Source organism: Bos taurus, chromosome 16 (genome assembly GCF_002263795.3).
Source record: "Bos taurus isolate L1 Dominette 01449 registration number 42190680 breed Hereford chromosome 16, ARS-UCD2.0, whole genome shotgun sequence".
Lineage (NCBI taxonomy): Eukaryota > Metazoa > Chordata > Mammalia > Artiodactyla > Bovidae > Bos > Bos taurus.
The window spans coordinates 52,242,174-52,268,265 of NC_037343.1; the positions used below are offsets into that span (position 1 = coordinate 52,242,174).

Below are 26,092 nucleotides of genomic sequence, written 5' to 3' on the forward strand. Positions count from 1 at the left end.
TAACCTGACTGTTGCTGGTGGTGGTGACTTATTTCTTAAACTAAGTTTGGGGAGCTTGCCTGGAAAATCCCATGGATGGAGGAGCCTGGTGGGCTGCAGTCCATGGGGTCGCAGAGTTGGACACGACTGAGCAACTTTCCTTTCACTTTTCACTTTCCTGCATTGGAGAAGGAAATGGCAACCCACTCCAGTGTTCTTGCCTGGAGAATCCCAGGGACGGGGGAGCCTGGTGGGCTTCTGTCTATGGGGTCGCACAGAGTCGGACACGACTGAAGCGACTGAGCAGCAGCAGCAGCAGCAAGCCATCACTTATTTTTATACAATGAATGCAACTCAGTTTCTGTCTGGTTAGTAACGGTCCTCACTGGTTTCCTTTTCCAAATGGCTTGTTAATGTCAGTGGATCCTCAACTCAACCTTCTGAGGATTCTTCAGCCCTCTGAGGATTCTTCTCTTCTTCTGAGAAGAGTCTCTCTGTCTTATGAGACCAAAACAATGACCACTGTGTCTTTTACTGAGCACCACATGCCAGCCTCTTTATATGCATTTTTTCACTTAACCCTCACAACCATCCTGTGAGGTAAGAGGTTTACAGACAGGGAAAATGAGCTCAGAGTGATTAGTCTGGTTGAAATCACTCAGCCACAAAGTAGCCTAATGAGATTCAAACCCAGGTCTGCCTATCTTCAAAGCCTCCACTTTTAAAAATTGCTAGTTTCCTCACATGGGCCACTATGCTGTGGATGGACAGTCTGGGAGGCTTTGGGCATGTGTGTTGGGCAGGAGGATACACAGGATATCTATAAACTTTTTCTTAATTTTGCTGTAAGCCTAAAATTGCTCTTTAAAAAATAGTCTTTGAGGAAGAAAAGAGGATAGACATTTTATCACATCTTCAAGCAGCTCACTCTCCATGCTCTTTCGGAGAAACACACTATACACTCACTGCTGAAACCTATCTGGAAAGGGCAAGGATACGTCACCAGTAATAAAATGACCTATTGCATTACGAAAAAAAGTTACTACAGTTTTTTAATATCATGGTCAGGTTCAAAACAGAGATCTCTGTCTCTACTTTAGCCAGACAGGAAGTAACGTGTGTCCTCAGTCACTCAGTTGTGTCTGACTTTTTTGTGACCCCATGGACTGTAGTTTACCAGGCTCCTCTGTCCATGAAATTTTCCAGGCAAGCATACTGGAGTGGGTTGTCATTTCCCTTTCCAGGAGATCTTCCGGACCCAGGGATCGAACCCATATCTCCTACGCTTCAGGTGGATTCTTTACCGCTGAGCCACTGGGGAAGCCCAGAACAGGAAATAAAACCACCCCAAATCTATGCCTTGTTATGATAAAGAAGAAACTGCAATTCTTCTTTTTCTCCACCCCCGCCCCCAAACTTTGCATACTGCATAGATTTTTCTGTGTCCTTGAAAGGAAACCATATCATGGAGAAGAATCTCAAGGGGAGGTTCATGGAGTTAGTTTTAAATCTGTTGAGCTTATGATAAATATAATCAGAAAACTCGGAATAAAGGAGGGAACTTGCTCACTTAGTAAGAATATGTACAAAAAACCCACAGCTTACCTCATAGTTAATGGTGAAAGACTGAATGCTTTCCCTAAGTTCAGGAACAAGCAAATATAAAGATTTACACTAGGTCCCTGGTGGTTCAGTGGTTAAGTCTGCCTTGCAACGCAGGGGACATGGGTTCAATCCCTGGTCTGGGAACTAAGATCATACTTGCCATGGAGCAACTAAGCCCACGCTGCAACTAGAGAGTCCATGCATTGCAATGGAAGATCCTGCGTGATGCAACAAAGATCCTGCATGCTGAAACAAAGACCCAATGCAGCCAAATAAAATAAATAAATATTTTAAAAATTTATGCCACTCTTATTCAACAGAGTCCTAGAAGTGTTAACCAGACAAATAAAGCAAGGAAAAGGAAATGAAAGGCATTCAGATATCCTTTTCTGGAAGGAGAAATAAAACTAATCTTACTGTAGATGACATGATTGTTTGTGTATAAAAATCCCAAGAAAGCTACAAAAACCTTTATATAGAGAGTTCAGTTAATGTTGCAAGAAACTAAGAAGCATACAAAGATCAACTGTATTTCTACATAGTGTCAATGAACATGTAAAAATAAAATGAACACGTAAAAATAAAAAGCAAACAAAATAAAAAATATAATACCTTTTGTGTGACAGTGTGTGTGTGCGCATTAAGTCGCTTCAGTCGTGTCTGACTCTTTGCAACACTATGGACTGTACCCTGCCATGCTCCTCTGTCCATGGGATTCTCCAGGCAAGAATACTGGAGTGGGTTGCCATGCTCTCCTCCAGGGGATCCTCCCGACCCAGGGATTAAACTCGAGTCTCACGTCTCCTGCATCGGCAGGTGGGTTCTTTACCACTAGGGCCACCTGAGAAGCCCAAATACCATTTACAATCACTCAAAAAAAAAGAGAGAGAGAGAGAAATACTGAAGTGAAAATCTAACAAGCATGTACAGAACTTGTATGCTAAAAATTACAAAACACTCATGAGAGACATCAAAGACCAAATAATCAATGAAGAGATATACCATGTTCATGAATTGAGAGACAATGCAGTAGAATATCAATTATTCTCACACTGAATGAAGGACTAAACACAACTCCAATAAAAATCACAGCATGATATTTTGTATATACAGATGGCTTACACTAAAATGTAAATGAAAAGGCAAAGGAACTAGAATAGGTTAAAAAATTTAAAGAAGAATAAAGTTGGAAGAGTCACTCTATCTGATTTAAGACTCACACAGCAATAGGAATCAAGGCTGTCATAAAGGTAGAGGGATTGCCTCATAGATCCATGAAACATACTAGGGAACTCAGAAACAGCCCCTATAGAAGTATGGCCAGATTATTTTTGACAAATTTGCAAAAGCAATTCAATAAGAAAGGATAGTCTTTTTAACAAATGGTTCTGGAACAACTCAATATCCACATGCAGTAAGACTGAACATTGACCCAAATCTCACAACATAAACAAAAGTGAACCCAAGATGGTTCACAGATTTAAACATAAAACTATAAAGCACTTCAAAGAACATATAAGAGAAAATCCTCAGGATCAAGGACTTGGTGGCATGTTCTTAGACATGATGCTAAAAGCATGATCTATGAAGGGAAAAAATAATGACCTGGACTTCATCAAAAGTTAAAACTTTTGTTCTGTGAAATATCCTGTTAAGAGAATGAAAAGACAAGCTATGGATGGGAGAAAATATTTGCAAACCTTCGATCTGATGAGGGACTCATACCTAAAATACCTAAAGAATTCTCAAAACTCAACGGTGAAGAAACAATTGGATTAGAAATGGTTAAAGGACATTAAGAGATATGTCACTAAAGAGGGTATGCAGAAGGCAAATAAGTACACGAAAAGACATTTAACATCACTATCGATTTGGGAAATGCAAATTAAGACTATGATAAGAAACCACTACACATTTACTAAAACAGCTAAAATAAAAAAGTGTTAATATTAATTGCTGGTGGAGATGCAGAGAAACTTATCTCATACATTGCTGGTGTGACTAAAAAATGGTGTAGCCACCCTGGATAAGATTCTGGCAGTTTCTCCACAAACTGAATATATATTAGCATAAATGTTGATCCATGCAATCATACTCCTGAACATTCATCTCAGAAAAATAAAACTTACATTCACAGAAAAACCTGTTCACAAATGTTTATAGTAGATTTATTTGTAACAGCCCCTAATGGAATCACAATGTCCCTCAATAAGTGAATGTTTAAACATAGGTGGTACATTCATAACATGGGCTATTACTCAGAAATAAAAGAACAAGCTAATAACCTAGATCGATGTCAAAGTCATTACACGGAGTTAAAAAAAAATGGCAAAGGTCACAGATGTTAAGATTCCATTTATGTAATATTCTCAAAATGATAAAAATTAAAGAGATGAAACACAGATTAGTGGTTGTTGGGGCTTGGGGATGGTGGTGGGAGAAAGTACTGTGACCATAAAAGGAGTATCATGGGACTTCCTTGGTGGTCCAGTAGTGAGATTCTGAGCTCCCAGAGCAGGCGGCCTGGGTTCAACCCCTGGTCAGGGAACTAGATCTCACAAGCTGCACTAAGACCCAAGGCAGCTAAGTAAATAAATACATTGAAAAAAAAAAAGACTATCACAAGGGAGATCTTTGATGATGGAGTAGTTCTATACACCTCGATGTGGGTGTGTGTTCAGTTGTTCAGTCGTGTCCAACTCCTTACAACCCCACAGACTGTAGCCCACCAGGGTCCTCTGTCCATGGGATTTTCCAGGCAAGAATACTGGAGCAGGTTGCCATTTTCTCCTTTAGGGGGTCTTCCTAACCCAGGGATCAAACCTGTATCTTCTGCATTGGCAGACAGCTTTTTTTTTTTTTTTCTTTTTACCACTTGAGCTACCTGGGAAGTCAATTCTATATCTTGGCGGCTACACACACATTCATACGTGTGATAGAATGGCACAGAACAATACACACGCTTTGTACCATTCTCTCTCTACTGTTTGTGAACCTATCATTTCAAAATAAAAAGTCTTTTAACAATCTGTTGAGTGAAGTCTGAAAGAGACCTGCCTTTTAAAGTCATAAATTCCACTGCATTTTTCTTTCAATATTTTAACCCCTAAAATATTGAAATATTTTAAAAGGTTCAAAGCAACTGTTGTGTGTGTGTGTAGCAGAGTTTTATTAATGTGAAAAATGACAGAGAAAGCTTCTGACACAGACATCAGAAGGGGGACAGAGAGTGCCCCCAGAGCCACCGTTTTGACTAATTCCTTACTATCTTCCAATTTCTTTGGCTATCATCAAGCTGGGACTGTGGACCAAGCCACAGCTAACACAGAGAATGAAGTGAAATGAGAGGATACTGTGGCTATGCCCAAGGCTTATCCTGATTTACTACTTGGGAGGTGGGGGTAGGGGAGGGCTTTGAGGGACCCACAGCAGTCTCCAGAAGCTCTGAAAAGGGCAAGAGGCTATTGGTCAAGCTGGGCACTTCAGGTGGCTCTGGCTGCCAGACCTGGAGCAGGTGAAGGTCAAGCACCAGCTCCATGCCCACTTTCCAAACGGCCCCATCAGGCAGCGGGGGAGGGGATCCTGGGTGGGACATGGCAGAACAGACACGGTCAGCAAAAGAACAGAAGGCACATCTCCTGCTCATTCTTATCATGTGAGCCAGGGAGCTCCAGCACACCTGACAACTGGTTATCGGTAGCACACCGAAGATGAGACAGCTAGATAGCATCATGGACTCAATGGACGTGAACCTGAGCAAACTCTGGGAGATGGTGAAGGACAGGGAAGCCTGGCGTGCTGCAGTCCAAGGGGCCGCAAAGAGCAGAACACAACTGAGTGACTGAACGACAACAAAGCACACCGAGGAAGGCAGAGGACGTCAGCCAGAGGCTGTGCTTCAGAAGCGGTCAGAGTCCACAGCAGACTGGACTTCTGCAGAGATGAGGGGTTGGGCAGGAGGAGGTCTTACCTCTAAAACAAGGTCTGAGTCTCCATGCCTTCCAATCGTAGTACTTTTATTCAAGACAAAAAAGCCTTCCGCGCTCTTTAGATAGGCTTTCATACTCTCTGCTTTCCCTAGAAAAGGTTTGCAGAAAAAAATCTGGTTAGAAAAAAAGAGTCCTTTAATTATTCAATATCATATTTAGAATGAATGAAATATACCATAATGTCACAAGAGGAATCAGCAGAGGTAGGAGTGGATAGATGGATTTAACAATGATCATAATTACAGTTCTTCACATTTTTAAGACTGTCTTTTCAACACTGATATCTGTCATAGATAAGCTTGATTCTGATTATCAGAGGACACCCTTTATGTAACTTAGAGCACAAACAAGCAATAGCAAAAACAACCCAACAACAAGTCTGAATTCCACTGACAACTGTTCTCCAACTCCCATTAAGCTTAGTTTGAGGTTAGTTATTTGCCATAATCAAGAACTAAGAATTACTGACCTACCACTTACTAGTTCTGTGACTCTGGTTGAATTACTTATTCTCTCTGTAAACCTCAGTTTTCTCATCTGCAAAATGGGGCTAGTAATACTCTGTATCCCAAAGGGTTTTGTTTAAATGCAGTGATACATGTGACGCATCTAGAATGGTGTTTGCTAAACACACTTTTCTCCTACTGTGATTATTACTATTACTAATCTTGGGTTTCTCGAACTTTGAATCAAGGAACCCCAAGCTTCTAAAGAGCTTCTTAAAGTGCAGAGAGTAAATCATCAAGGAAATGGGCATTAGATGATACTTTCAAGTCACTGTATTTTGTTATATATTTAGGTAGAAAAACAGGATGATTTCCAAAGACAAAGTATTAAGATTATAGCTTAGTCAGGACTCTGTACCTACCTTTTCCTGGTGTTTTATTTATGAAAATGTGAAACACACAGAAAAGTTCAAAGAAGTAGATAGTGAACTCCTATATAACCACCACCCAGATTCCACAATTGACATTTTGCTATATTTACTTTATCACATATCTACCCATGTATCCTTCCATCCATTTTATATTTCAACGAAGTTCAAAGTAAGTCCTATACATGTGTTTTGGTTGTATAGGTTGCTCCCTGGTTGCTCAGGCAGTAAAGAATCCACCTACAATGTGGGATCCTGGGTTCGATCCCTGGGCGGGAAGATCCCCTGGAGGAGAGCATGGCAACCCACTTCAGTATTCCTGCCTTTGGCAGGTTCCAAGATGTTGATGATAATTCACATGACACAATATTTGAATTCCAATTTGAGAGATGTCCAGCTACACAGGGTGACATCCTCCATCTTAACACCTTGTAAAGAAAGTCTCTTTGTACCTGAAAGGTCACTGAAGTGTGAAGCTGTTGTACTGTGGGTAAAAACAAAAGTCATTTAGAGGCTTACCATGGTGGTCCAAGATCCTGTATTCCTCAATGAGGCTCAAAGAACGCACATGCCACAACTAAGACCAGATGCAGCCAAATAAGTAAAGATTTTTTAAAAAGAAAAAGGAAAAAACCTACTATTGAAAACAAAACAAAAAACAAACAAATGAAAACAAAAGTCACCTGGGTGTGACTGTAACGGGCCTCTGGTCTGGCTCTGCTTTCCATCAACACCTCCATCATTTCATCCACTACTAAGGATGAGGGTGAACCCCTACTAAGTGTGAGGCACTGGGCTAACCTTTTACAGACACTGCCTCTTTTCATTCTCAGAACAACCCTGCAAGGTAGGTGTCAGTATTGTCCCACTTTACAGATGAGGAAACTGTGACTCAGAGAGGTTAAGGTCACACAATAGTAAGTGTGTGACAACTCTGGACCTTAGTCTATAACCACTGCACAAATCTCCAGTGTTGCTGGTGGGGCAGAGTGGGGTGGGGGAATTGCGCGATCTGTTATGCTTGGGACATGCAACAACAGAGTCTTTAAAACCAGCATTCTATCTGCTGAAAGAAAGATGAGATCCTACCTGGGGATAAGTGGAATAAAAATAAGCAGGATAGTTTATATCTGTAAACTTTGAGGCCTGTGGATGTCCCACTAATACTGATGCTTCCATATAATGAGAAATAAAATTTATTAAGTTCACTGTCATGAACATAGGAGAAAGACATTTCCTCTTTCCAAACAACCATGCTCTACTGCCTTCAGTTATTAATCTTCATTGGCAGAGCACCATGTTATCCAGCAATTAATCTAAAATGTAAACTTTCAAGAAAAGTCTCTGTTGTAGGAAAACCACAGGACAGGCCACTAATTTAAAACTTAAAACTTGGGTCATGTATATACTTGTTTTTCAGCTGTCACCCGAGACGACCCCAAAGCCGATGTCTTCTCTCTGCTCAGACGCTCCACTTTGGGGCAACCTCGTGACCACTGTGGCTAAAGGCGCCCTCAGTTCATGTTATTCCCCTGTTAGTTTTCCCCTGCTGGGTTTCCTTCCTCGTACTTATCATTCTCTGACCTTTTCTTGTTCCTTTATTTAGTTGTGTTTGCTGTCTGTTTCTCTTTCATTCACTAAGATGTATATTCCTGGAAAACCAGAACTGTGTTGATTTTGTCTTGGGTTTTGGGCCATACTGTGTGGCATGTGAGGTCTCAGTTTCTGGACCAGGGGTTGAACCCTCTCACCCCCTGCATTGGAAGCGTGGAATCTTAACCACTGGACCGCCAGAGAAGTCCCTTGATTTTGTTAAGAAGCAATTCATGGGTTTCTTGTGCTCATACCCATTGAAAGATTTTGTCCTTCCAAGGATGCTTATAATGGCAAACAGCTGGAGAATAAAGCTGTTTATTATAATAAAGACAACAGCTCCTTCTGAGGCTAAAGTCAGGCAGGTTTGCTAGCAGCCCCTTTCAAAGACTGAGGTTTCCTAAGTTTGGAGTTTCTTATCTGGGACACAGACTCACCGCACGCACCAGCAGCCACCTTGGCTGTTCTTCACCACCCCGAGGCATGTTCAGGGCAACAGGAATCCCTGTGCATATGCAGCTCTGGCTGTTTCTGCTGTGCTGTGAGCAGTCAAGTCCTTAGTTTCTGGCCTAGGAGTCTTGTCTTCTGCCAGTACCTATAAGGTGGGCAGGCTAACTTTCAAACAGGGTAAAAGCTCACACCCTTTGCAGTTGTTCTGTGCAGGGCACCATCTCCAGTGCCAGGATAGAGACTGGCACATACAGGTGCTTGGTCAACACTTGCTGACTGAGTGAAAATACAAATGACACCTCCAAGCAAGCCAGTGTGGCCAGCGGCTAGGAACCTCTGACAGTAACTACCTTTCATTTCTCCTTTCAGCATCTATCCTAGATAACTTCTTGGAGAACCTAAATTCTATCTCTAGCTTTTGGACTGGACAAGATTTCTCCACCTTAATCTTGCCCCGTGCATCACTTCTTTGTCTGAAAACACTGCAGAAAGTAATTTGAATGTGTTTAGCTCTGTGAATTCGTTCTTACTCAGTGCCATGGAGCACCCACTACCATAAAGAGCAAAAGAGCTAAAATAATCTGCATTTCCCCTGACCACTCTGGATGGCTCAGAATTGGGCTACAGGAGCAAAACTTCTTTTGAGGACCATAAAGGGCCTCGAAGTTCCTTAAAGAAAGACAGGTGAGGTAAGGGGTGGGTGGGTGGGTCTGTGTCTGACCATTGGGTGGGTATTGGCTATAAATCAGGGGAAACAAGGGTTCCTCTCAATTTCAGCGGTACCCCAGGACATCCAGAAACCGGTGCCAAGCAGGGGCCCGAAGTTTCCTCGCAGGCTACCTCGGGGTGGGGGTGGGGGCTGCATTTAGGAAGGAACGGCTGGTGTTGGGGGGCTGCATTTAGGAAGGAACGGCTGGTGTTGGGATAGCTTCTCTAGGGTGCTCCCGGCGACCCGAGCCTGGATCAGAGAGTTCAGCCTCGGGTGGGGCCGGGTCCCCAGCCTACCGCAAGCCCTTGACCTAGCAGGGCTGGCCTCTTCCGGCCCGGGTTTCCGTCCGCCGCCTCCTTACGTGTTGCTCTCACCTGGCCAGAGGAAGAAACCCACGTCCCGTCCTCCGCCAAGAGCCCGGCCCGCTCCGGAGGCGCCGGGCTCGCTCCGGGCGAGGCCGCTCGGCCGCGCTCCCGAGGAGTCTCCAGCCGGCGGCCCGCAGCCCGTGCGCCCTCCCGGCCTGTGTACGCGCGTCGCCATGGCAACGCCCCCGGGCCGGCCGCGCGGGTGAGGGGCGTGGCCTGCGAGGGGCGGTGCGCGGAGAGCACCCGGCGAATTACAGCCTGTGGCAGCTCCGCGAGCCTTCCCGGATCCGCGGTCTATCCCCATTTCATGGATGGGGAAGTTGGCTCGGTGGTCACAGAGGTACTCCAGAGTTTTTCATCGGGGAAGGAGCAGACTCTAGAATCCTCCCTATTATCCTTTGGTCTAGGCTGGGTGCGTTGGGAGGGGGTGGGCAGGCATGGGAGGGTAATGGAGCTGAACTAGAAGTTTGGAGGTTAGTACCCTCCGCCCCTGCCAAATACCTAGTTCTCTCTGTTGCAGAGGAGAAAAGAATAGGATAAGGTGTGTGTGTGGGGGCGGGGCGGGGGAGACCATCACTTCTGGGGGTGGGTGTGGAGATGGGAGATGGGTGGGGAGGAAGGAATAATTTTGAAAGAATTCTCCCACTGTTGTTCAGTCGCTCAGTCGTGTCTGACTCTTTGCGACCCCATGGACAGCAGCACGCCAGGCTTCCCTGTTCTTCACTGTCTCCCGGGGTTTGCTAGAAAGAGGTTATTTACAAGCCCACAATCCTACTGTTCTGTCCTTCCCTGTCAGAACTGACATCTATTCATTCATTTGTTCTTTATTTCTACAAACATCACCTGAGTCCCTACAAGTGTCAGCCTGTGGCCCCAATGTTGACTCGGATCAGATCTTTAAGAAGCCCCCCACCTACCTATCCACGGGCCTAGGACTGGCTCGGGGGTGGGGGATGGATGGAGTGTGTGGAGAAGACATGCCAATCCCATCTCCTATCACCTTTTTCAGGTCAACCCCTTCTGTCTGAGAGCAAACAGAACAGCCCTGCTGACCACCTACAGAATGCCCCATTTCCCTGGCAGGAAATGACTGACAAGTTGCCCCCAGACAAACTTAAAACATTTATCCAAAAAAGATGAAAGATGGCAGACTCCATCCTTGTCAATTAGAAGATAAAAGAGAGAGAAATCACAGAGATTGGTGTGGGATGGAATATACAATAAAGATGCTCACACATGCCTAGGCGGCTCTTAGAAATGCAGATTCCCTGGCACAGACCACAGAGATTCTGATTGAGCAGGTCTGGAGCATAGTCCAGGAATGAATTTGATGCATTATTGCCAATTCCTTGTGCATTGGTTAAAAGCATGGCAAAACCCCAGGATTTATTCAGCCCTGCAGTTGTGTTGCAGAGACCTGGGCTTCCCTGGTGGCTCAGACAATAAACAATCTCCCTGCAATGCAGGAGACCCAGGTTCTATCCCTGGGTCGGGAAGATACCCTAGAGAAGAGAATGACAACCCACTCTAGTATTCTTGCCTGGAAAATTCCATGGACAGAGGAGCCTGGCAAGCTATAGTCCATGGGGTCCCAAAGAGTCAGACATGACTGAATGACTAACACTTTCACTTATACTTCCCAGAACCTGTCCCTAGAAATTTCTTCCAGGCCCTCAGTCAGCCTGGAGGTTCTGTCTTCGCTAGTTTCCTTCAACCAGAAAGACTCTAGGAAAGTATGAGGTGTGACCGCTAAGGCCAGGACCTGAGTGGTAACTTCAAAGGAAAAGGGAGGGTCAGGTTCAACTCCCCAGGAACATTCCTGCTTCTGGGCCTTTGCATTTACTTAACCCGCCTGCCAATGCAGGAGACCTAAGAGACATCGTTTGATCCCTGGGTCAGGAAGATCCCCTGGAGGAGGAAATGGCAACCCACTCCAGTCTTCTTGCCTGGGAACTCCCACGGACAGAGGAGCCTGGCAGGAGGCCATGGAGTTGCAAAGAGTCGACATAACTTACAACTAAACAGCACTTCCACTGCCGGGGCTCAGGTTCAGCCTCTGGTCAGGGAACTAAGCTCAGTGGCTCGGCCCCTCCAAAAAAGTCATCATGAACAGCAAAACAAAAACCTCACTGTATTGCTCTTCCCTTTGTCTTACCACGTATCACCTAGCATGCCATTTATTTAGTTTATTTATCTTATTTATTGTCTATCTCCCCACTCCCATCTCCTCCCCCGACCCCAACTTAAGCTCCACGAGGGCAGGGATTTTTTTTTCTGTTTTGTTCACTGCTGAATCCCCAGTGCCTAGAACAGTGCCTGAATGAATGAATGAGCAGGGGAAGCCTTTGCCACCTGCCCCAGTCTTTCCTGCTACCTCTTGGGCTGCTGGAGCTGAACTGTCCTTACCCAGGACCTAGGCTTCTCCAGCCAGGACCCCTCTCCAGCCCCACTCCCATCTCCATGCTTGTCTGTAGTGTCATCACCATGAGCACAGAATACGAGTTGCTCAGGGCCAGCCGGACCCTATGGAGCCCACCCGGGCTGGCCTCAAGCTGGAGCAGCCCATGCCCCCTGATAGGCTTGGGAGAGCATATGTTGCCCCTAGTCCGTCTCTCAGTGAGGGAATACTAAAGCCAGAACAAAGTTGACATTCAGACTCACTGGAGCAGAAAATGCCAAATCTTGATTGGACACCCTTCCCCACAAGTGGCCACATCTCAAAGGGTATGGGAAAGTCTTGGAACCCAATTTCTTGTCATCCATTTAAATTTCAAAAACAGAGGATAAATCACCCTAGTTAACTTCTGGCTTTATATCAGCATATCCTGGGATGAGTGAGAGTTGTACTTTGCAATGATGGGATATTAAAAATACTGCCCTTGGGGAATTCCCTGGTGGTCCAGTGGGTGGGACGTGATGCTTTCACTGTCATGGCCTGGATTCAGTGTCTGGTGGGGGAACTAAGATCCCGCAAGCCACAGAGCATGGCAAAAAAACAAGCTAAAAACCAAAATCAAAAACCCTGAAGAAAAAAAAAAATTAGAGATTTCTAGTTTATATGGGCTCCTTGATGCTTGTAATCAATCAGTCTTACTGAGCTCCGGGTGGCTACCAAGGCTTAACTGTATCTCCATGAACATCGAAACCCTGGGGTCTGAAGGGCCTGGGTTTAGGACCCAGCTCTGTTGTTCCTGGCTGTCCTCACGATACTGGAGCAAGTGATGTTAACTCAGGGATTTCCACCTGCTGAGCAGTGTCTCAATCCTTCTCCTGGGTCATCTCATTTAATCCTCACCATTACCTGGTGCAGTAGGCATGAGTGAAACACCCAGAACAGTGAGCTCTGCAGAGAAGAACTCAAAGATGTCGTGATGAGTATTATTTTTATCCAATGACTCCCAGTTTAACAGGGAAATAAGACTCAAAAGACATGGAGGTATGTGCCCAAAGTGGCACAGCCAGAAAATCTGGTAGGATTTGAATCAAGATGACTGTGACGGGAAGGTATTTCCCTGGGGACTTACAGGTGACAGCTGTCACCACCACAGGACACCCATGCTCACCACCTGTTTTCCCTCAGCCCTGAGCAGGCTGGGCTCCCGTCTGTCCTGAAGGCTGGGCACTGCCTGAGGCTGATGGAAGGGGGACTGAGGCTAGGAGGGAGCACCTGGAGCTTGTTAGTGAGTGCTCCTGCTACCCACCCGGCTTCCTTCCTGCAGGACCTCTGCCCCATAAAATCTCCTTCTGCCCCAGTTAATTTCCTTGGATGGCCCTTATTATTATTATTATTCATTTATTTTTGGGTGCCCTGGATCTTTGTTGCTGCGCGAGGACTTTCTCTTGTTGCAGCAAGTAGAGGCTACTATTCGTTGTGGTTCATGGGCTTCCGTTATGGTGGCTTCTCTTATTGTGGAGCATGGTCTCAAGGCACGTGGGCTTCAGTAGTTGTGGCTTGTGGGCTCTAAGCAGGGAGGCTTCCTTGGTTGTGGTGCCCAGGCTTAGCTGTTCCGTGGCATGTGGAATCTTCCTGGACCAGGGATCAAACCCATGTCCCCTGCCTTGGCAGGTGGATTCCTATCCACTGCGCCACGAGGGAAGTCCCCTGGAGTGTCCTTGACTGAGGAGAGCATACCAGCTGTGCCCCTGCCCCAGACTTGCCTGTTTGCCCCCTGCATTCCTACACGAAATGAACGCTGGGAGAGGCAAGGAGGTTGCCCAGCCTTTAAGGGGTGAGAGAGAGCCAGGGAAAGAGCTGGAACAGGGGAAAGGAAGAGAGAGAGAGGGAGCATGAAAAGCAGGAAGTAGCTAAGCTGTTGAGTAGGATGACAGATGGAAGAGCAAAGAGCCACTAGAGGCTCCACAGTCCGTTAATAACCTGACCTTCTGGGCTAAGGAAATGCAGGTTTATACAAACACACACACACTCACAGACTCACAAAAATAAATTCATACCACAAAACTACAGCTAGTAACTGAGGCCCTCTGCACCTGTGCTAACCCCCTGCTTCTGGCAGAAAATGAGAAAACACCCACTTGTTTTTTGTTTTTCTCAGAAGCAAGGCTGGTCTGAGACATTCATTTCTCTTGCAAATCAAAGTTTCGCCAGGGGAGACAGTCTGTCTCTTCTGTTTGAAAACTGCAGATGAAGTATGCTGATCCCATCTATGATGGGCCGGATTTTGTGTGTTTTATTCTGTCTTTGTCTCACTTCTGTCACCTGTAAAGTGGAGATTAATAACAGCACTGACTGTAAAGAGCCAACAGGTTAATGTGTGTGAAGTCCTGAGCTATGCCCGATACAACAGATTGCATTATTGCCTGTTTTTGTTTGTTTGTTTTCTGTTGTTTTCTTGATGATATGGGAGGACAGCCCAGTCCCAAGCCTGGGCACAAGTTCTGTCCCCTGGGAAGAACTTTGATTTGCATTGTCTCAGTCCCAACCCAGAGCAAACTTGACCTCTGAACAGTTCCGTATCATCTTGCTTGTTGCCCAGGGATCTTTCTGGGTGTGGGTGTCAGAGGCAGGCTGAGCTCCTCCCCTGAGCACTGCTAGAGGGATTATGAGAACCCAGCCGGTCTCTGTGGGGTGATACCTGCAGGACAGCTCCATAAATTTGACTTTCAGGCATCTGGGCAAACAAACCTCCACTTTTTTTTTTGAGATTAACAATGAACCATTATGAATGAGGATAACATGACTAGCTAAGATTTATTGAGGCTTGTTAGGTACCAGCCACTAACCATGCACTGTTTTATTTAATTTTTTGCCCAACTCATTTTACAGAAGTGGGCATAGAGAAGTCAAATAATTTGCCCAGTTACAAATTTTGTAAATGATGGGTCCAGGATTTGAACCCTGGCTGTTTGACTCCGCATACTCTCTTTTTTTTAAACTTGTTTGTTTTCTTTTTTTAAAAATAATATACATCTTGAAAAGTGCACAAATCATAAGTATATACTTGAAGAATTTTCACAAAATGTATGCACCCACCCTAACCGGAACTCAAATCAAGAAGCAGAACATCTCCACCCTCCTGAGAAGTCTCCCTGTGCTCCCTTCTGGTCATCTCCTTCCCACTAGTTGACTTCCAATATCATAGATTAGTTCTGCTTCTTTTTGAACTTCATGTAAATGGATCATACAGATTCCATTTGCTGCCTGGCTTCTTTCACTCAACAGTGTGAGATTCAACCATGTTGTGTGACATAGCTGTGATTCATTCATTCTCATGACTGCATTGCATTACACCCTGCATGCATGCTAAGTCACTTCAGTCGTGTCTGGCTATTTGTGACCCTATGGACTGAAGCCTGCCAGGCTCCTCTGTCTAGGGATCCTCCAGGCAAGAATACTGGAGTGGGTTGCTGTGCCGTCCTCCAGGGAATCTTCCCGACCCAGGGATTAAACCCATGTCTCCTGTGGCTCCTGCATTGCGGGCAGATTGGGGAAGCCACATTATACTCTAGTAGTTTATCTATTTCCGCACAACAAATTATGGCAAACTGAGTGGCTCAAAACAATGCCTACTCACCATGTCGTAGTTTCTATGGGTCAGGAATCCAGGCACTGCTTCTCTGGGTCCCCTGCTCAGGGTCTCTCCCAGGTTGCAATCAGAGAGGTCGCCAGGGCTGGGGTCTCATCTGAGGCTCAGATGGAAAAGGATCCACTTTCCAGTTCACGCGATGGTTGGCAGGATTCAGTTCCCTGAGAGTTATTAGTTTGAGAGCCTCGCCTCCGGCTGTTAGTCAGAGATCCTGTGCTGTTTCTTGCCACGTAGGTTTCTCTGTAAGGTGGCTTGCTTCATCAAAGAAAATGAGAGTCCATCCAGAGAGTCTCCTGGCAAGGTGGAAGTTACAATCTTATGTAACACAATCACAGAAATGACATCCCCGTCACCTTTGCAGCATCTATTGATTAAAGGTACGATATGGTCCTGCCCACACTCAAGGGGAAGGGATTACACAGAGATGTGAACACCAGGGATATTTGGGGGCTGTTTTATATGCTTTAAAGAAAAACTATTTATTTATTTAGGCTGTGCTGGGTCTTTGTTGCATCGTGAAGGTTTCTCTAGTTGCAGAGTATGGACTTAGTTGCCCTGTGGCATGTAGAATCTTAGTTCCATAACCGGGGATCAAATCTGTGTCTCCTCCCTTGGAAGTCAGATTCTTTATCCCTGGACCACCAGGGAAGTCCCTGGGTATATCTTTTGGTGTGCACATGTCTCTTGGGTATATATGTTTGGGAGTAGAATTTCTAGGTCAAGCATACGTCCAACTTTACACGATTCTGCCAAACATTTTTGCAAAGTGCTGGTACCCTCTGTGCTCCCTCAGGAGGCTCTGAGCTTCCCAGTTAGAGTACATGCTTTAAATACACTCCTCCTCGCTCTTCGTACAGAAAGGGCTTTTGACCTGGGGCTCCTTGGGTTGGCAGGTCCTGATCCTGGCCCCATGTTAGAATCACTGAATGCCCTGTCTACTTCTCCAGACTTTCTGATCATCTAAGGGCTCAAAAATAAACTGAAGGGTCCTCTCCATGAGGCGAGGATCCCTGTGTCCCTGGTGCCTGGAGCAATACCTGGCGTGTAGTTGGCACTCAATAAATACTTTCTTGATTAAGTGAGTAAGTTTGGAGCTGTTGTTCAAGAGCCAGGCCTGGGGGAGGGTATAAGCTGCTTAAATGGGGAGTTAACTTTGATGTGTCTGAGCCTGTGTGCATTTTTCTGGGAAGAGGGCCCAGAGCCTTAACCAGATTTCTCCCCAACACAGGTTAAGAGCTGCTGCGATTGGTTGCTGTTCAGCTTAGGTATTTCATCACAGGAAGAAAGGATTGGTCCCCGGGCAGGAGGCACGGGAACTATGTAAGAGGCCCCATGGTCCTTAAACGTGAGAAGCAAGACAATGCTTGCCTGGGGCAACTCGTAAACTGACAGACACCCTGCTTGCTTTGACCTTTGACCCATAGTAGCTCTTTATGGTACGACTGGCAACTGCCTGGCCTTCTGGAGCCCTCCCGATGTCTGTTTGTTGAACAGAAAATTCCAGAAGGCCTCGGTGCCCTGACTTCCCGGCAGTGGCAAGCCAACACGAGCCCTACCTTTTGAGAAAGCCTCTCAACCAACAGAAAGCCTCCCCGTTTATCTGGTTTGAGATGACCTCATCCCCCGTCACCTTCACTCTTGTTTTCTAGAGGTTTCTCAGGGTCTTGGTGCTGTCTGCATTTTCTCATGTGAACAGTGCACCGATTTTGAGCATTTTGTCGTTGTTTTGGGTCATTCCCGTCACACACTTTTTATCTTTCTTTCCAGGCAGATCAACTTTATGCCGCTCTAGACTTTTCTTCTCAGGTTTCCTCTGAATCATTTCATTTGGTCTAAATATGTCCAATTTTTCCTCCTTCCTCACAGCACTCCACACAGACACTCTCTTTTGCCCAGAACAATTGTTCTTTTCTTTCTAATCCCTCATGCAAATCCTCATCTTTCACCGTGTTTTCTGACTTTTCCTAAGAACTGATTGTTTTATGAAATTTAAGCCTCAAAGATCATCCCTTCTACTCTGGGTCTAAATTTGGATCACAGTCAAGAAGCAGGGGAGACAGGAATGTTGCTGGGTGATTCAGATCAGAAGGGCTAAGTGCTCATCAGGGGGTCAGAGGGACCTGCGGATGGAGGGGGAGGCATTTAGGGGGGTGGGGTTTGGGGATGGGGTGGGGTGTCAGGACAGGCTCTAGGAAAAAAGGAAGATTTGACCTGAGGTGCTTTTTTTTTGGCTGCACTGGGTCTTCGTTGAGGTGTGAAGGCTTTCTTTAGTTCTGGTGTGCAGGCTTCTCATTGCAGTGGCTTCTCTTGTTGTGAGGCGTGGGCTCTAGGTGCTCGGGCTTCAGTACTTGTGGCACACTGACTTAGTTGCCTGGCATGTAGAATCTTCTCAGACCAGGGACTGAACCCATGTCCCCTGCACTGGCAGGCGGATTCTTAACCACTGGACCACCAGGGAAGCCCTGACCTGAGTTCTGAAGGATGAGTGGGATTCAGGAGGTAGAGGAGGGAAAGAAGAGTATGGTACAAGGAAGGGGCAGCAGGAATGGAGGCTAGAAGGTGACTAGTAAGAGAAGCTAAGTACAGAAGGAGGGGGTGGCCAAGTGCTGAGACTGCAAACTGAAGATCAGCCCTCGGATGTATTTGTTTGGCTTTTCCAGCACGTTAAAAACAAACCAAAAAACAACAACTTTTAATTGGTTGCTGAAGGGATACGTCTTTTTCTGTGGAGTGACAGAGAAACCAATTCAAATTGGCTTCAACTTGAAAGCAAATTCACTGTTTACCATAAATGAAAAGTCCAGAAGGAACTTCTGGGTTCAAGCCTAAATGATTTCACCATTTGGTCTCTGCCTCTCTCTAGTTCTCAAGAATGCTTTTAGCCATGTAGATCCAACCTTAGACAGAATTTCTGTATAATAGTCACAGAAAGGCTGCCATAGCTCCAGCCCTTCCATCTTCTCAGCTTTGAATTCCTTGGGGAAAGATGAGTCTCTTTTCCTAAGGTTATCCCAAAGGCCTCACTGCTTCTCATTTTCTCCAGGTGGGTCATAAGCCCATTCCTGAGCCAATTATTGTGGCCTAGGAGACTGCTGTGCTCTGACTGGCTGAGTTTGAATCGCATGCCCATCCATGTTGCCAGAGGTGGAATCAATACCATCTCCAAGAGATTGGATGGAGACTTGGAGAAAGTAGGTCCCTAAAGAAGGATCATAACACCATAATATTTTAGAAGAGAGGTGAATTGTTATTAGGTAACAAAACTTTCAGATGTCTACTGCAGTGGCCAACATGTTCAGATCATTAACATCTGTGTTTTGCTTTTTTGGAGAAAACAGGAACATCTGGCAGTACCTAGGCTCTCTTCTTGCATATAGATCAACAATCTACTGGAGCTGAGGAGAGGCTGCCTTCATTAGCTAGAGCCTGTGTTCTCTCTGCCCAATACCCTGCTCACATTTCCTCTTTGGCTTCTGGAAGCACTTGAATGTTTATCCCCAGAATAATTTGACTCCATAAACCTGTTTTTCCCACCAGAACAGAAGTGCCAAAATTACAGGGGGTCAAATAGCTCTCCTGTGCTTCCGCAAAGTCCTGAAGTCAAACGCCTGGCCGTTTTTTATAATCTCATTCCTTACTCATTAAAAAACAACTTTCTTCTAAAAAAGTACTGAATACATAGTGATTGTAGAATCTGTTTTCTGATAATTCTAACATTTGAAATCCTTGGGTGGAGGTGGGGAGTGTCTCAATCTCTTGTTTGTTGTTTCTGCTTACTCTAGCTTTTACTGTTTCTCAGATGTTTAGTAATTTGATTGTAATTTCATTTTTGATAGAATTTAACTTATATGCAGAGTACATCATGAGAAACGCTGGACTGGAAGAAACACAAGCTGGAATCAAGATTGCAGGGAAAAATATCAATAACCTCAGATATGCAGATGACACCACCCTTATGGCAGAAAGTGAAGAGGAACTAAAAAGCCTCTTGATGAAAGTGAAAGTGGAGAGTGAAAAAGTTGGCTTAAAGCTCAACATTCAGAAAACGAAGATTATGGCATCCGGTCCCATCACTTCATGGGAAATAGATGGGGAAACAGTGTCAAACTTTATTTTTCTGGGCTCCAAAATCACTACAGATGGTGTCTGCAGCCATGAAATTAAAAGACACTTACACCTTGGAAGGAAAGTTATGACCAACCTAGATAGCATATTCAAAAGCAGAGATATTACTTTGCCAACAAAGGTTCATCTAGTCAAGGCTATGGTTTTTCCTGTGGTCATGTATGGATGTGAGAGTTGGACTTTGAAGAAGGCTGAGCACCGAAGAATTGATGCCTTTGAACTGTGGTATTGGAGAAGACTCTTGAGAGTCCCTTGGACTGCAAGGAGATCCAACCAGTTCATTCTGAAGGAGATCAGCCCTGGGATTTCTTTGGAAGGAATGATGCTAAAGCTGAAACTCCAGTACCTTGGCCATCTCATGCGAAGAGTTGACTCATTGGAAAAGACTCTGATGCTGGGAGGGATTGGGGGCAGAAGGAGAAGGGGACGACAGAGGATGAGATGGCTGGATGGCATCACTGACTCGATGGACGTGAGTCTGAGTGAACTCTGGGAGTTGGCGATGGACAGGGAGGCCTGGCATGCTGCGATTCATGGGGTCACAAAGAATCGGACATGACTGAGTGACTGAACTGAACTGAACTGAATCTGTGGGAATCCTGTGGGGTCTGATTCTTGGTCACTTTCCTCTAGGAAGACTTTTGTTGTTCAACTGAATGCAGGGGATGCTAATAACCTGTGACCACTGATATTTATTTCCTCAACTTGGAGTTTTCCCGCTAAATACAATGAGTATGAACTTGAGCCCCAGACCCATATGGTTACAAATCCTCAGGGTGATAATCATCATTATTAATGTTTTGTTGTTGTTTAGTAACTAAGTCGTGTCTGTATCTTTTGTGACCCCGTGGACTGTAGCCCACCAGGCTCCTCTGTCCATGGGATTTCCCAGGCAAGAATACTGGAATGATCTATGAGGCCACCATCACCCTAATACCAAAACCTGACAAAGATCCCACAAAAAAAGAAAACTACAGGCCAATATCACTGATGAATATAGATGCAAAAATCCTTAACAAAATTCTAGCAATCAGAATCCAACAACACATTAAAAAGATCATACACCATGACCAAGTGGGCTTTATCCCAGGGATGCAAGGATTCTTCAATATCCGCAAATCAATCAATGTAATACACCACATTAACAAATTGAAAAATAAAAGCCATATGATTATCTCAATAGATGCAGAGAAAGCCTTTGACAAAATTCAACATTCATTTATGATAAAAACTCTCCAGAAAGCAGGAATAGAAGGAATATACCTCAACATAATAAAAGCTATATATGACAAACCCACAGCAAACATTATCCTCAATGGTGAAAAATTGAAAGCATTCCCTCTAAAGTCAGGAACAAGACAAGGTGCCCACTTTCACCATTACTATTCAACATAGTTTTGGAAGTTTTGGCCACAGCAATCAGAGCAGAAAAAGAAATAAAAGGAATCCAGATTGGAAAAGAAGAAGTAAAACTCTCACTATTTGCAGATGGCATGATCCTCTACATAGAAAACCCTAAAGACTCCACCAGAAAATTACTAGAGCTAATCAATGACTATAGTAAAGTTGCAGGATATAAAATCAACACACAGAAATCCCTTGCATTCCTATACACTAATAATGAGAAAACAGAAAGAGAAATTAAGAAAACAATTCCATTCACCATTGCAACACAAAGAATAAAATACTTAGGAGTATATTTACCTAGAGAAACTAAAGACCTATACATAGAAAACTATAAAACACTGGTGAAAGAAATCAAAGAGGACACTAATAGATGGAGAAATATACCATGTTCATGGATCTGAAGAATCAATATAGTAAAAATGAGTATACTACCCAAAGCAATTTATAGATTCAATGCAATCCCTATCAAGCTACCAACGGTATTCTTCACAGAGCTAGAACAAATAATTTCACAATTTGTATGGAAATACAAAAACCTCAAATAGCCAAAGCTATCTTGAGAAAGAAGAATGGAACTGGAGGAATCAACCTACCTGACTTCAGGCTCTACTACAAAGCCACAGTCATCAAGACAGTATGGTACTGGCACAAAGACAGAAATATAGATCAATGGAACAAAATAGAAAGACCAGAGATAAATCCATGCACCTACGGACACCTTATCTTTGACAAAGGAGGCAAGAATATACAATGGATTAAAGACAATCTCTTTAACAAGTGGTGCTGGGAAATCTGGTCAACCACTTGTAAAAGAATGAAACTAGAACACTTTCTAACACCATACACAAAAATAAACTCAAAATGGATTCAAGATCTAAACGTAAGACCAGAAGCTATAAAACTCCTAGAGGAGTTTTAGGCAAAACATAGGCAAAACACTCTCTGACATACATCACAGCAGGATCCTCTATGACCCACCTCCCAGAATATTGGAAATAAAAGCAAAAATAAACAAATGGGACCTAATTAAACTTAAAAGCTTCTGCACATCAAAGGAAACTATTAGCAAGGTGAAAAGACAGCCTTCAGAATGGGAGAAAATAATAGCAAATGAAGCAACTGACAAACAACTATTCTCAAAAATATACAAGCAACTCCTACAGCTCAACTCCAGAAAAAAAAAATGACCCAATCAAAAAATGGGCCAAAGAACTAAATAGACATTTCTCCAAAGAAGACATACAGATGGCTAACAAACACATGAAAAGATGCTCAACGTCACTCATTATCAGAGAAATGCAAATCAAAACCACTATGAGGTACCATTTCACACCAGTCAGAATGGCTGCCATCCAAAAGTCTACAAGCAATAAATTCTGGAGAGGGTGTGGAGAAAAGGGAACCCTCTTACACTGTTGGTGGGAATGCAAACTAGTACAGCCACTATGGAGAACAGTGTGGAGATTCCTTTAAAAACTGGAAATAGAACTGCCTTATGATCCAGCAATCCCACTGCTGGGCATACACACTGAGGAAACCAGAATTGAAAGAGACACGTGTACCCCAATGTTCACTGCAGCACTGTTTATAATAGCCAGGACATGGAAGCAACCTAGATGTCCATCAGCAGATGAATGGATAAGACAGCTGTGGTACATATACACAATGGAGTATTACTCAGCCATTAAAAAGACTACATTTGAATCAGTTCTAATGAGGTGGATGAAACTGGAGCCTATTATACATAGTGAAGTAAGCCAGAAAGAAAAACACCAATACAATATACTAACGCATATATATGGAATTTAGAAAGATGCTAACAATAACCCTGTCTACGAGACAGCAAAAGAGACACTGATGTATAAAACAGTCTTATGGACTCTGTTGCAGAGGGAGAGGGTGGGAAGATTTGGGAGAATGGCATTGAAACATGTTTAATATCATCTGTGAAACGAGTTGCCAGTCCAGGTTGGATGCTTGGGGCTAGTGCACTGGGATGACCCAGAGGGATGGTATGGGGAGGGAGGAAGGAGGAGGGTTCAGGATGAGGAACACATGTATACCTGTGGTGGATTCATTTTGATATTTGGCAAAACAAATACAATTTATAAAGTTTAAAAATAAAATAAAAAATTAAAAAAAGAAAGAAAAAAAAAAATACTGGAATGAGTTGCCATTTCTTTCTCTGGGTGATCTTCCCAACCCAGGGATTGAACCCTCCTCTCCTACCTTGGCAGACAGATTCTTTGCCACTGAGTTGCCAGGGAAGCCCATTATTATTGTGGCCATTATTAATTTTCCCTTCCAGAGCCACATTGAAAATGACAGATTTTCATGGGCTCCCTTTTCTGAAAGTTCAGGAAAAAAATTTTTTTAAGCTTTCCTCTTGCCCAGGTGTAAAGCATCTTTGAGGGTGCCAACTTAATATTGGGAATCATAGACTTGGCTAACTCACTTTGCAAAGGCCCCAAGCTTAATCTCTTATTTCCTGCACTTATTTTTTTTTTAAGATATTTTATTTTTATTTATTTCTTTAACTCCTCTGGGTTTTTGTTGTATCATGTCGGACCTAGTTTCCTGACCATGCCATGAAGCCATGAAGTCTTAGCCACTACCAGTAGGGAAGGGGCTGGTGGTCACTCCCTCCTGCACTTATTAACCCCTCAAATTGGTAGAGGGATTTTTTTCTCAGGAAGCCGTGGCTTCTTCATTTTCTTCTGCTTTGGTTGGAGCTTACTCTGTTTGTTTTGTGTGTCTGTCTGTTCCTTTGAGATTGCCTATATAAAAATTGTGGTTTTTTCCCCAACAGTTAATATTTTATTTATTTGTTTGTTTTTAATATAAATTTATTTATTTTAATTGGAGGCTAATTACTTTACAATATTGTATTGGTTTTGCCATACATCGACATGAATCCTCCACGGGTATACACGTGTTCCCCATCCTGAACCCCGCTCCCACCTCCCTCCCCATACCATCCCTCTGGGTCAATCCAGTGCACCAGCCCTGAGCATCCTGTCTCATGCATCGAACCTGTACTGGCGATTCATTTCACATATGATAATATACATGTTTCAATGCCATTCTCCCAAATCATCCCACCCTTGCCCTCTCCCACAGAGTCCAAAAGACTGTTCTATATATCTGTGTCTCTTTTGCTGTCTCGCATACAGGGTTATCGTTACCATCTTTCTAAATTCCATATATATGAGTTATTATACTGTATTGGTGTTTTTCTTTCTGGCTTACTTCACTATGTATAATAGGCTCCAGTTTCATCCACCTCATTAGAACTGATTCAAATGTAGTCTTTTTAATGGCTGAGTAATACTCCATTGTGTATATGTACCACAGCTTTCTTATCCATTTGTCTGCTGATGGACATCTAGGTTGCTTCCATGTCCTGGCTATTATAAACAGTGCTGCGATGAACATTGGGGTACACGTGTCTCTTTCAATTCTGGTTTCCTCAGTGTGTATGCCCAGCAGTGGGATTGCTGGATCATATGGCAGTTCTATTTCCAGTTTTTTAAGAAATCTCCACACTGTTCTCCATAGTGGCTGTACTAGTTTGCATTCCCACCAACAGTGTAAGAGGGTTCCCTTTTCTTCACACCCTCTCCAGCATTTATTATTTGTAGACTTTTGGATTGCAGCCATTCTGACTGGTGTGAAATGGTACCTCATAGTGGTTTTGATTTGCATTTCTCTGATAATGAGTGACGTTGAGCATCTTTTCATGTGTTTGTTAGCCATCTGTATGTCTTCTTTGGAGAATTGTCTGTTTAGTTTTTTGGCCCATTTTTTTGATTGGGTCATTTATTTTTCTGGAATTGAGCTGCAGGAGTTGCTTGTATATTTTTGAGATTAGTTGTTTGTCAGTTGCTTCATTTGCTATTATTTTCTCCCATTCTGAAGGCTGTCTTTTCACTTTGCTTGTAGTTTCCTTTGTTGTGTAGAAGCTTTTAAGTTTAATTAGGTCCCATTTGTTTATTTTTGCTTTTATTTCCAATATTCTGGGAGGTGGGTCATAGAGGATCCTGCTGTGATTTATGTTGGAGAGAATTTTGCCTATGTTCTTCTCTAGGAGTTTTATAGTTTCTGGTCTTACGTTTAGATCTTGAATCCATTTTGAGTTTATTTTTGTGTATGGTGTTAGAAAGTGTTCTAGTTTCATTCTTTTACAAGTGGTTGACCAGATTTCCCAGCACCACTTGTTAAAGAGATTGTCTTTAATCCATTGTATATTCTTGCCTCCTTTGTCAAAGATAAGGTGTCCGTAGGTGCGTGGATTTATCTCTGGTCTTTCTATTTTGTTCCATTGATCTATATTTCTGTCTTTGTGCCAGTACCATACTGTCTTGATGACTGTGGCTTTGTAGTAGAGCCTGAAGTCAGGCAGGTTGATTCCTCCAGTTCCATTCTTCTTTCTCAAGATAGCTTTGGCTATTCGAGGTTTTTTGTATTTCCATACAAATTGTGAAATTATTTGTTCTAGATCTGTGAAAAATACTCTTGGTAGCTTGATAGGGATTGCATTGAATCTATAGATTGCTTTGGGGAGTATACTCATTTTCACTATATTGATTCTTCAGATCCATGAACATGGTATATTTCTCCATCTGTTAGTGTCCTCTTTGATTTCTTTCACCAGTGTTTTATAGTTTTCTATATATAGGTCTTTTGTTTCTTTAGGTAGATATATTCCTAAGTTTCTTTTTGTTGGAATTGTGAATGGAATTGTTTCCTTATTTCTCTTTGTATTTTCTCATTATTAGTGTATAGGAATGCAAGGGATTTCTGTGTGTTGATTTTATATCCTGCAACTTTACTATAGTCATTGATTAGCTCTAGTAATTTTCTGGTGAAGTCTTTAGGGTTTTCTATGTAGAGGATCATGCCATCTGCAAACAGTGAGAGTTTTACTTCTTCTTTTCCAATCTGGATTCCTT

The 26,092-nt window shown here is 43.6% G+C and overlaps 1 protein-coding gene across 8 annotated transcripts in view; it reads right to left on the reverse strand.

Annotated features, from left to right (window-relative positions):
* The window catches only part of FHAD1 (forkhead associated phosphopeptide binding domain 1), a 165,429-nt gene extending 155,696 nt beyond the window's left edge, over window positions 1-9,733 (reverse strand). For all 8 annotated transcript variants that reach the window (XR_009490770.1, XM_024976835.2, XM_024976836.2 and 5 more), the window contains exons 1-2: window positions 9,574-9,733; window positions 5,555-5,661 (exon numbers count right to left, since the gene is read on the reverse strand). Coding sequence is in view for 7 of the 8 variants with exons in the window: in XM_024976835.2 (XP_024832603.1) it covers window positions 5,555-5,647 (93 nt within the window). In the remaining variant the exon portion in view is untranslated. The remainder of the gene's footprint in view (window positions 1-5,554; window positions 5,662-9,573) is intronic.
* Window positions 9,734-26,092: the final 16,359 nt, after the last annotated feature.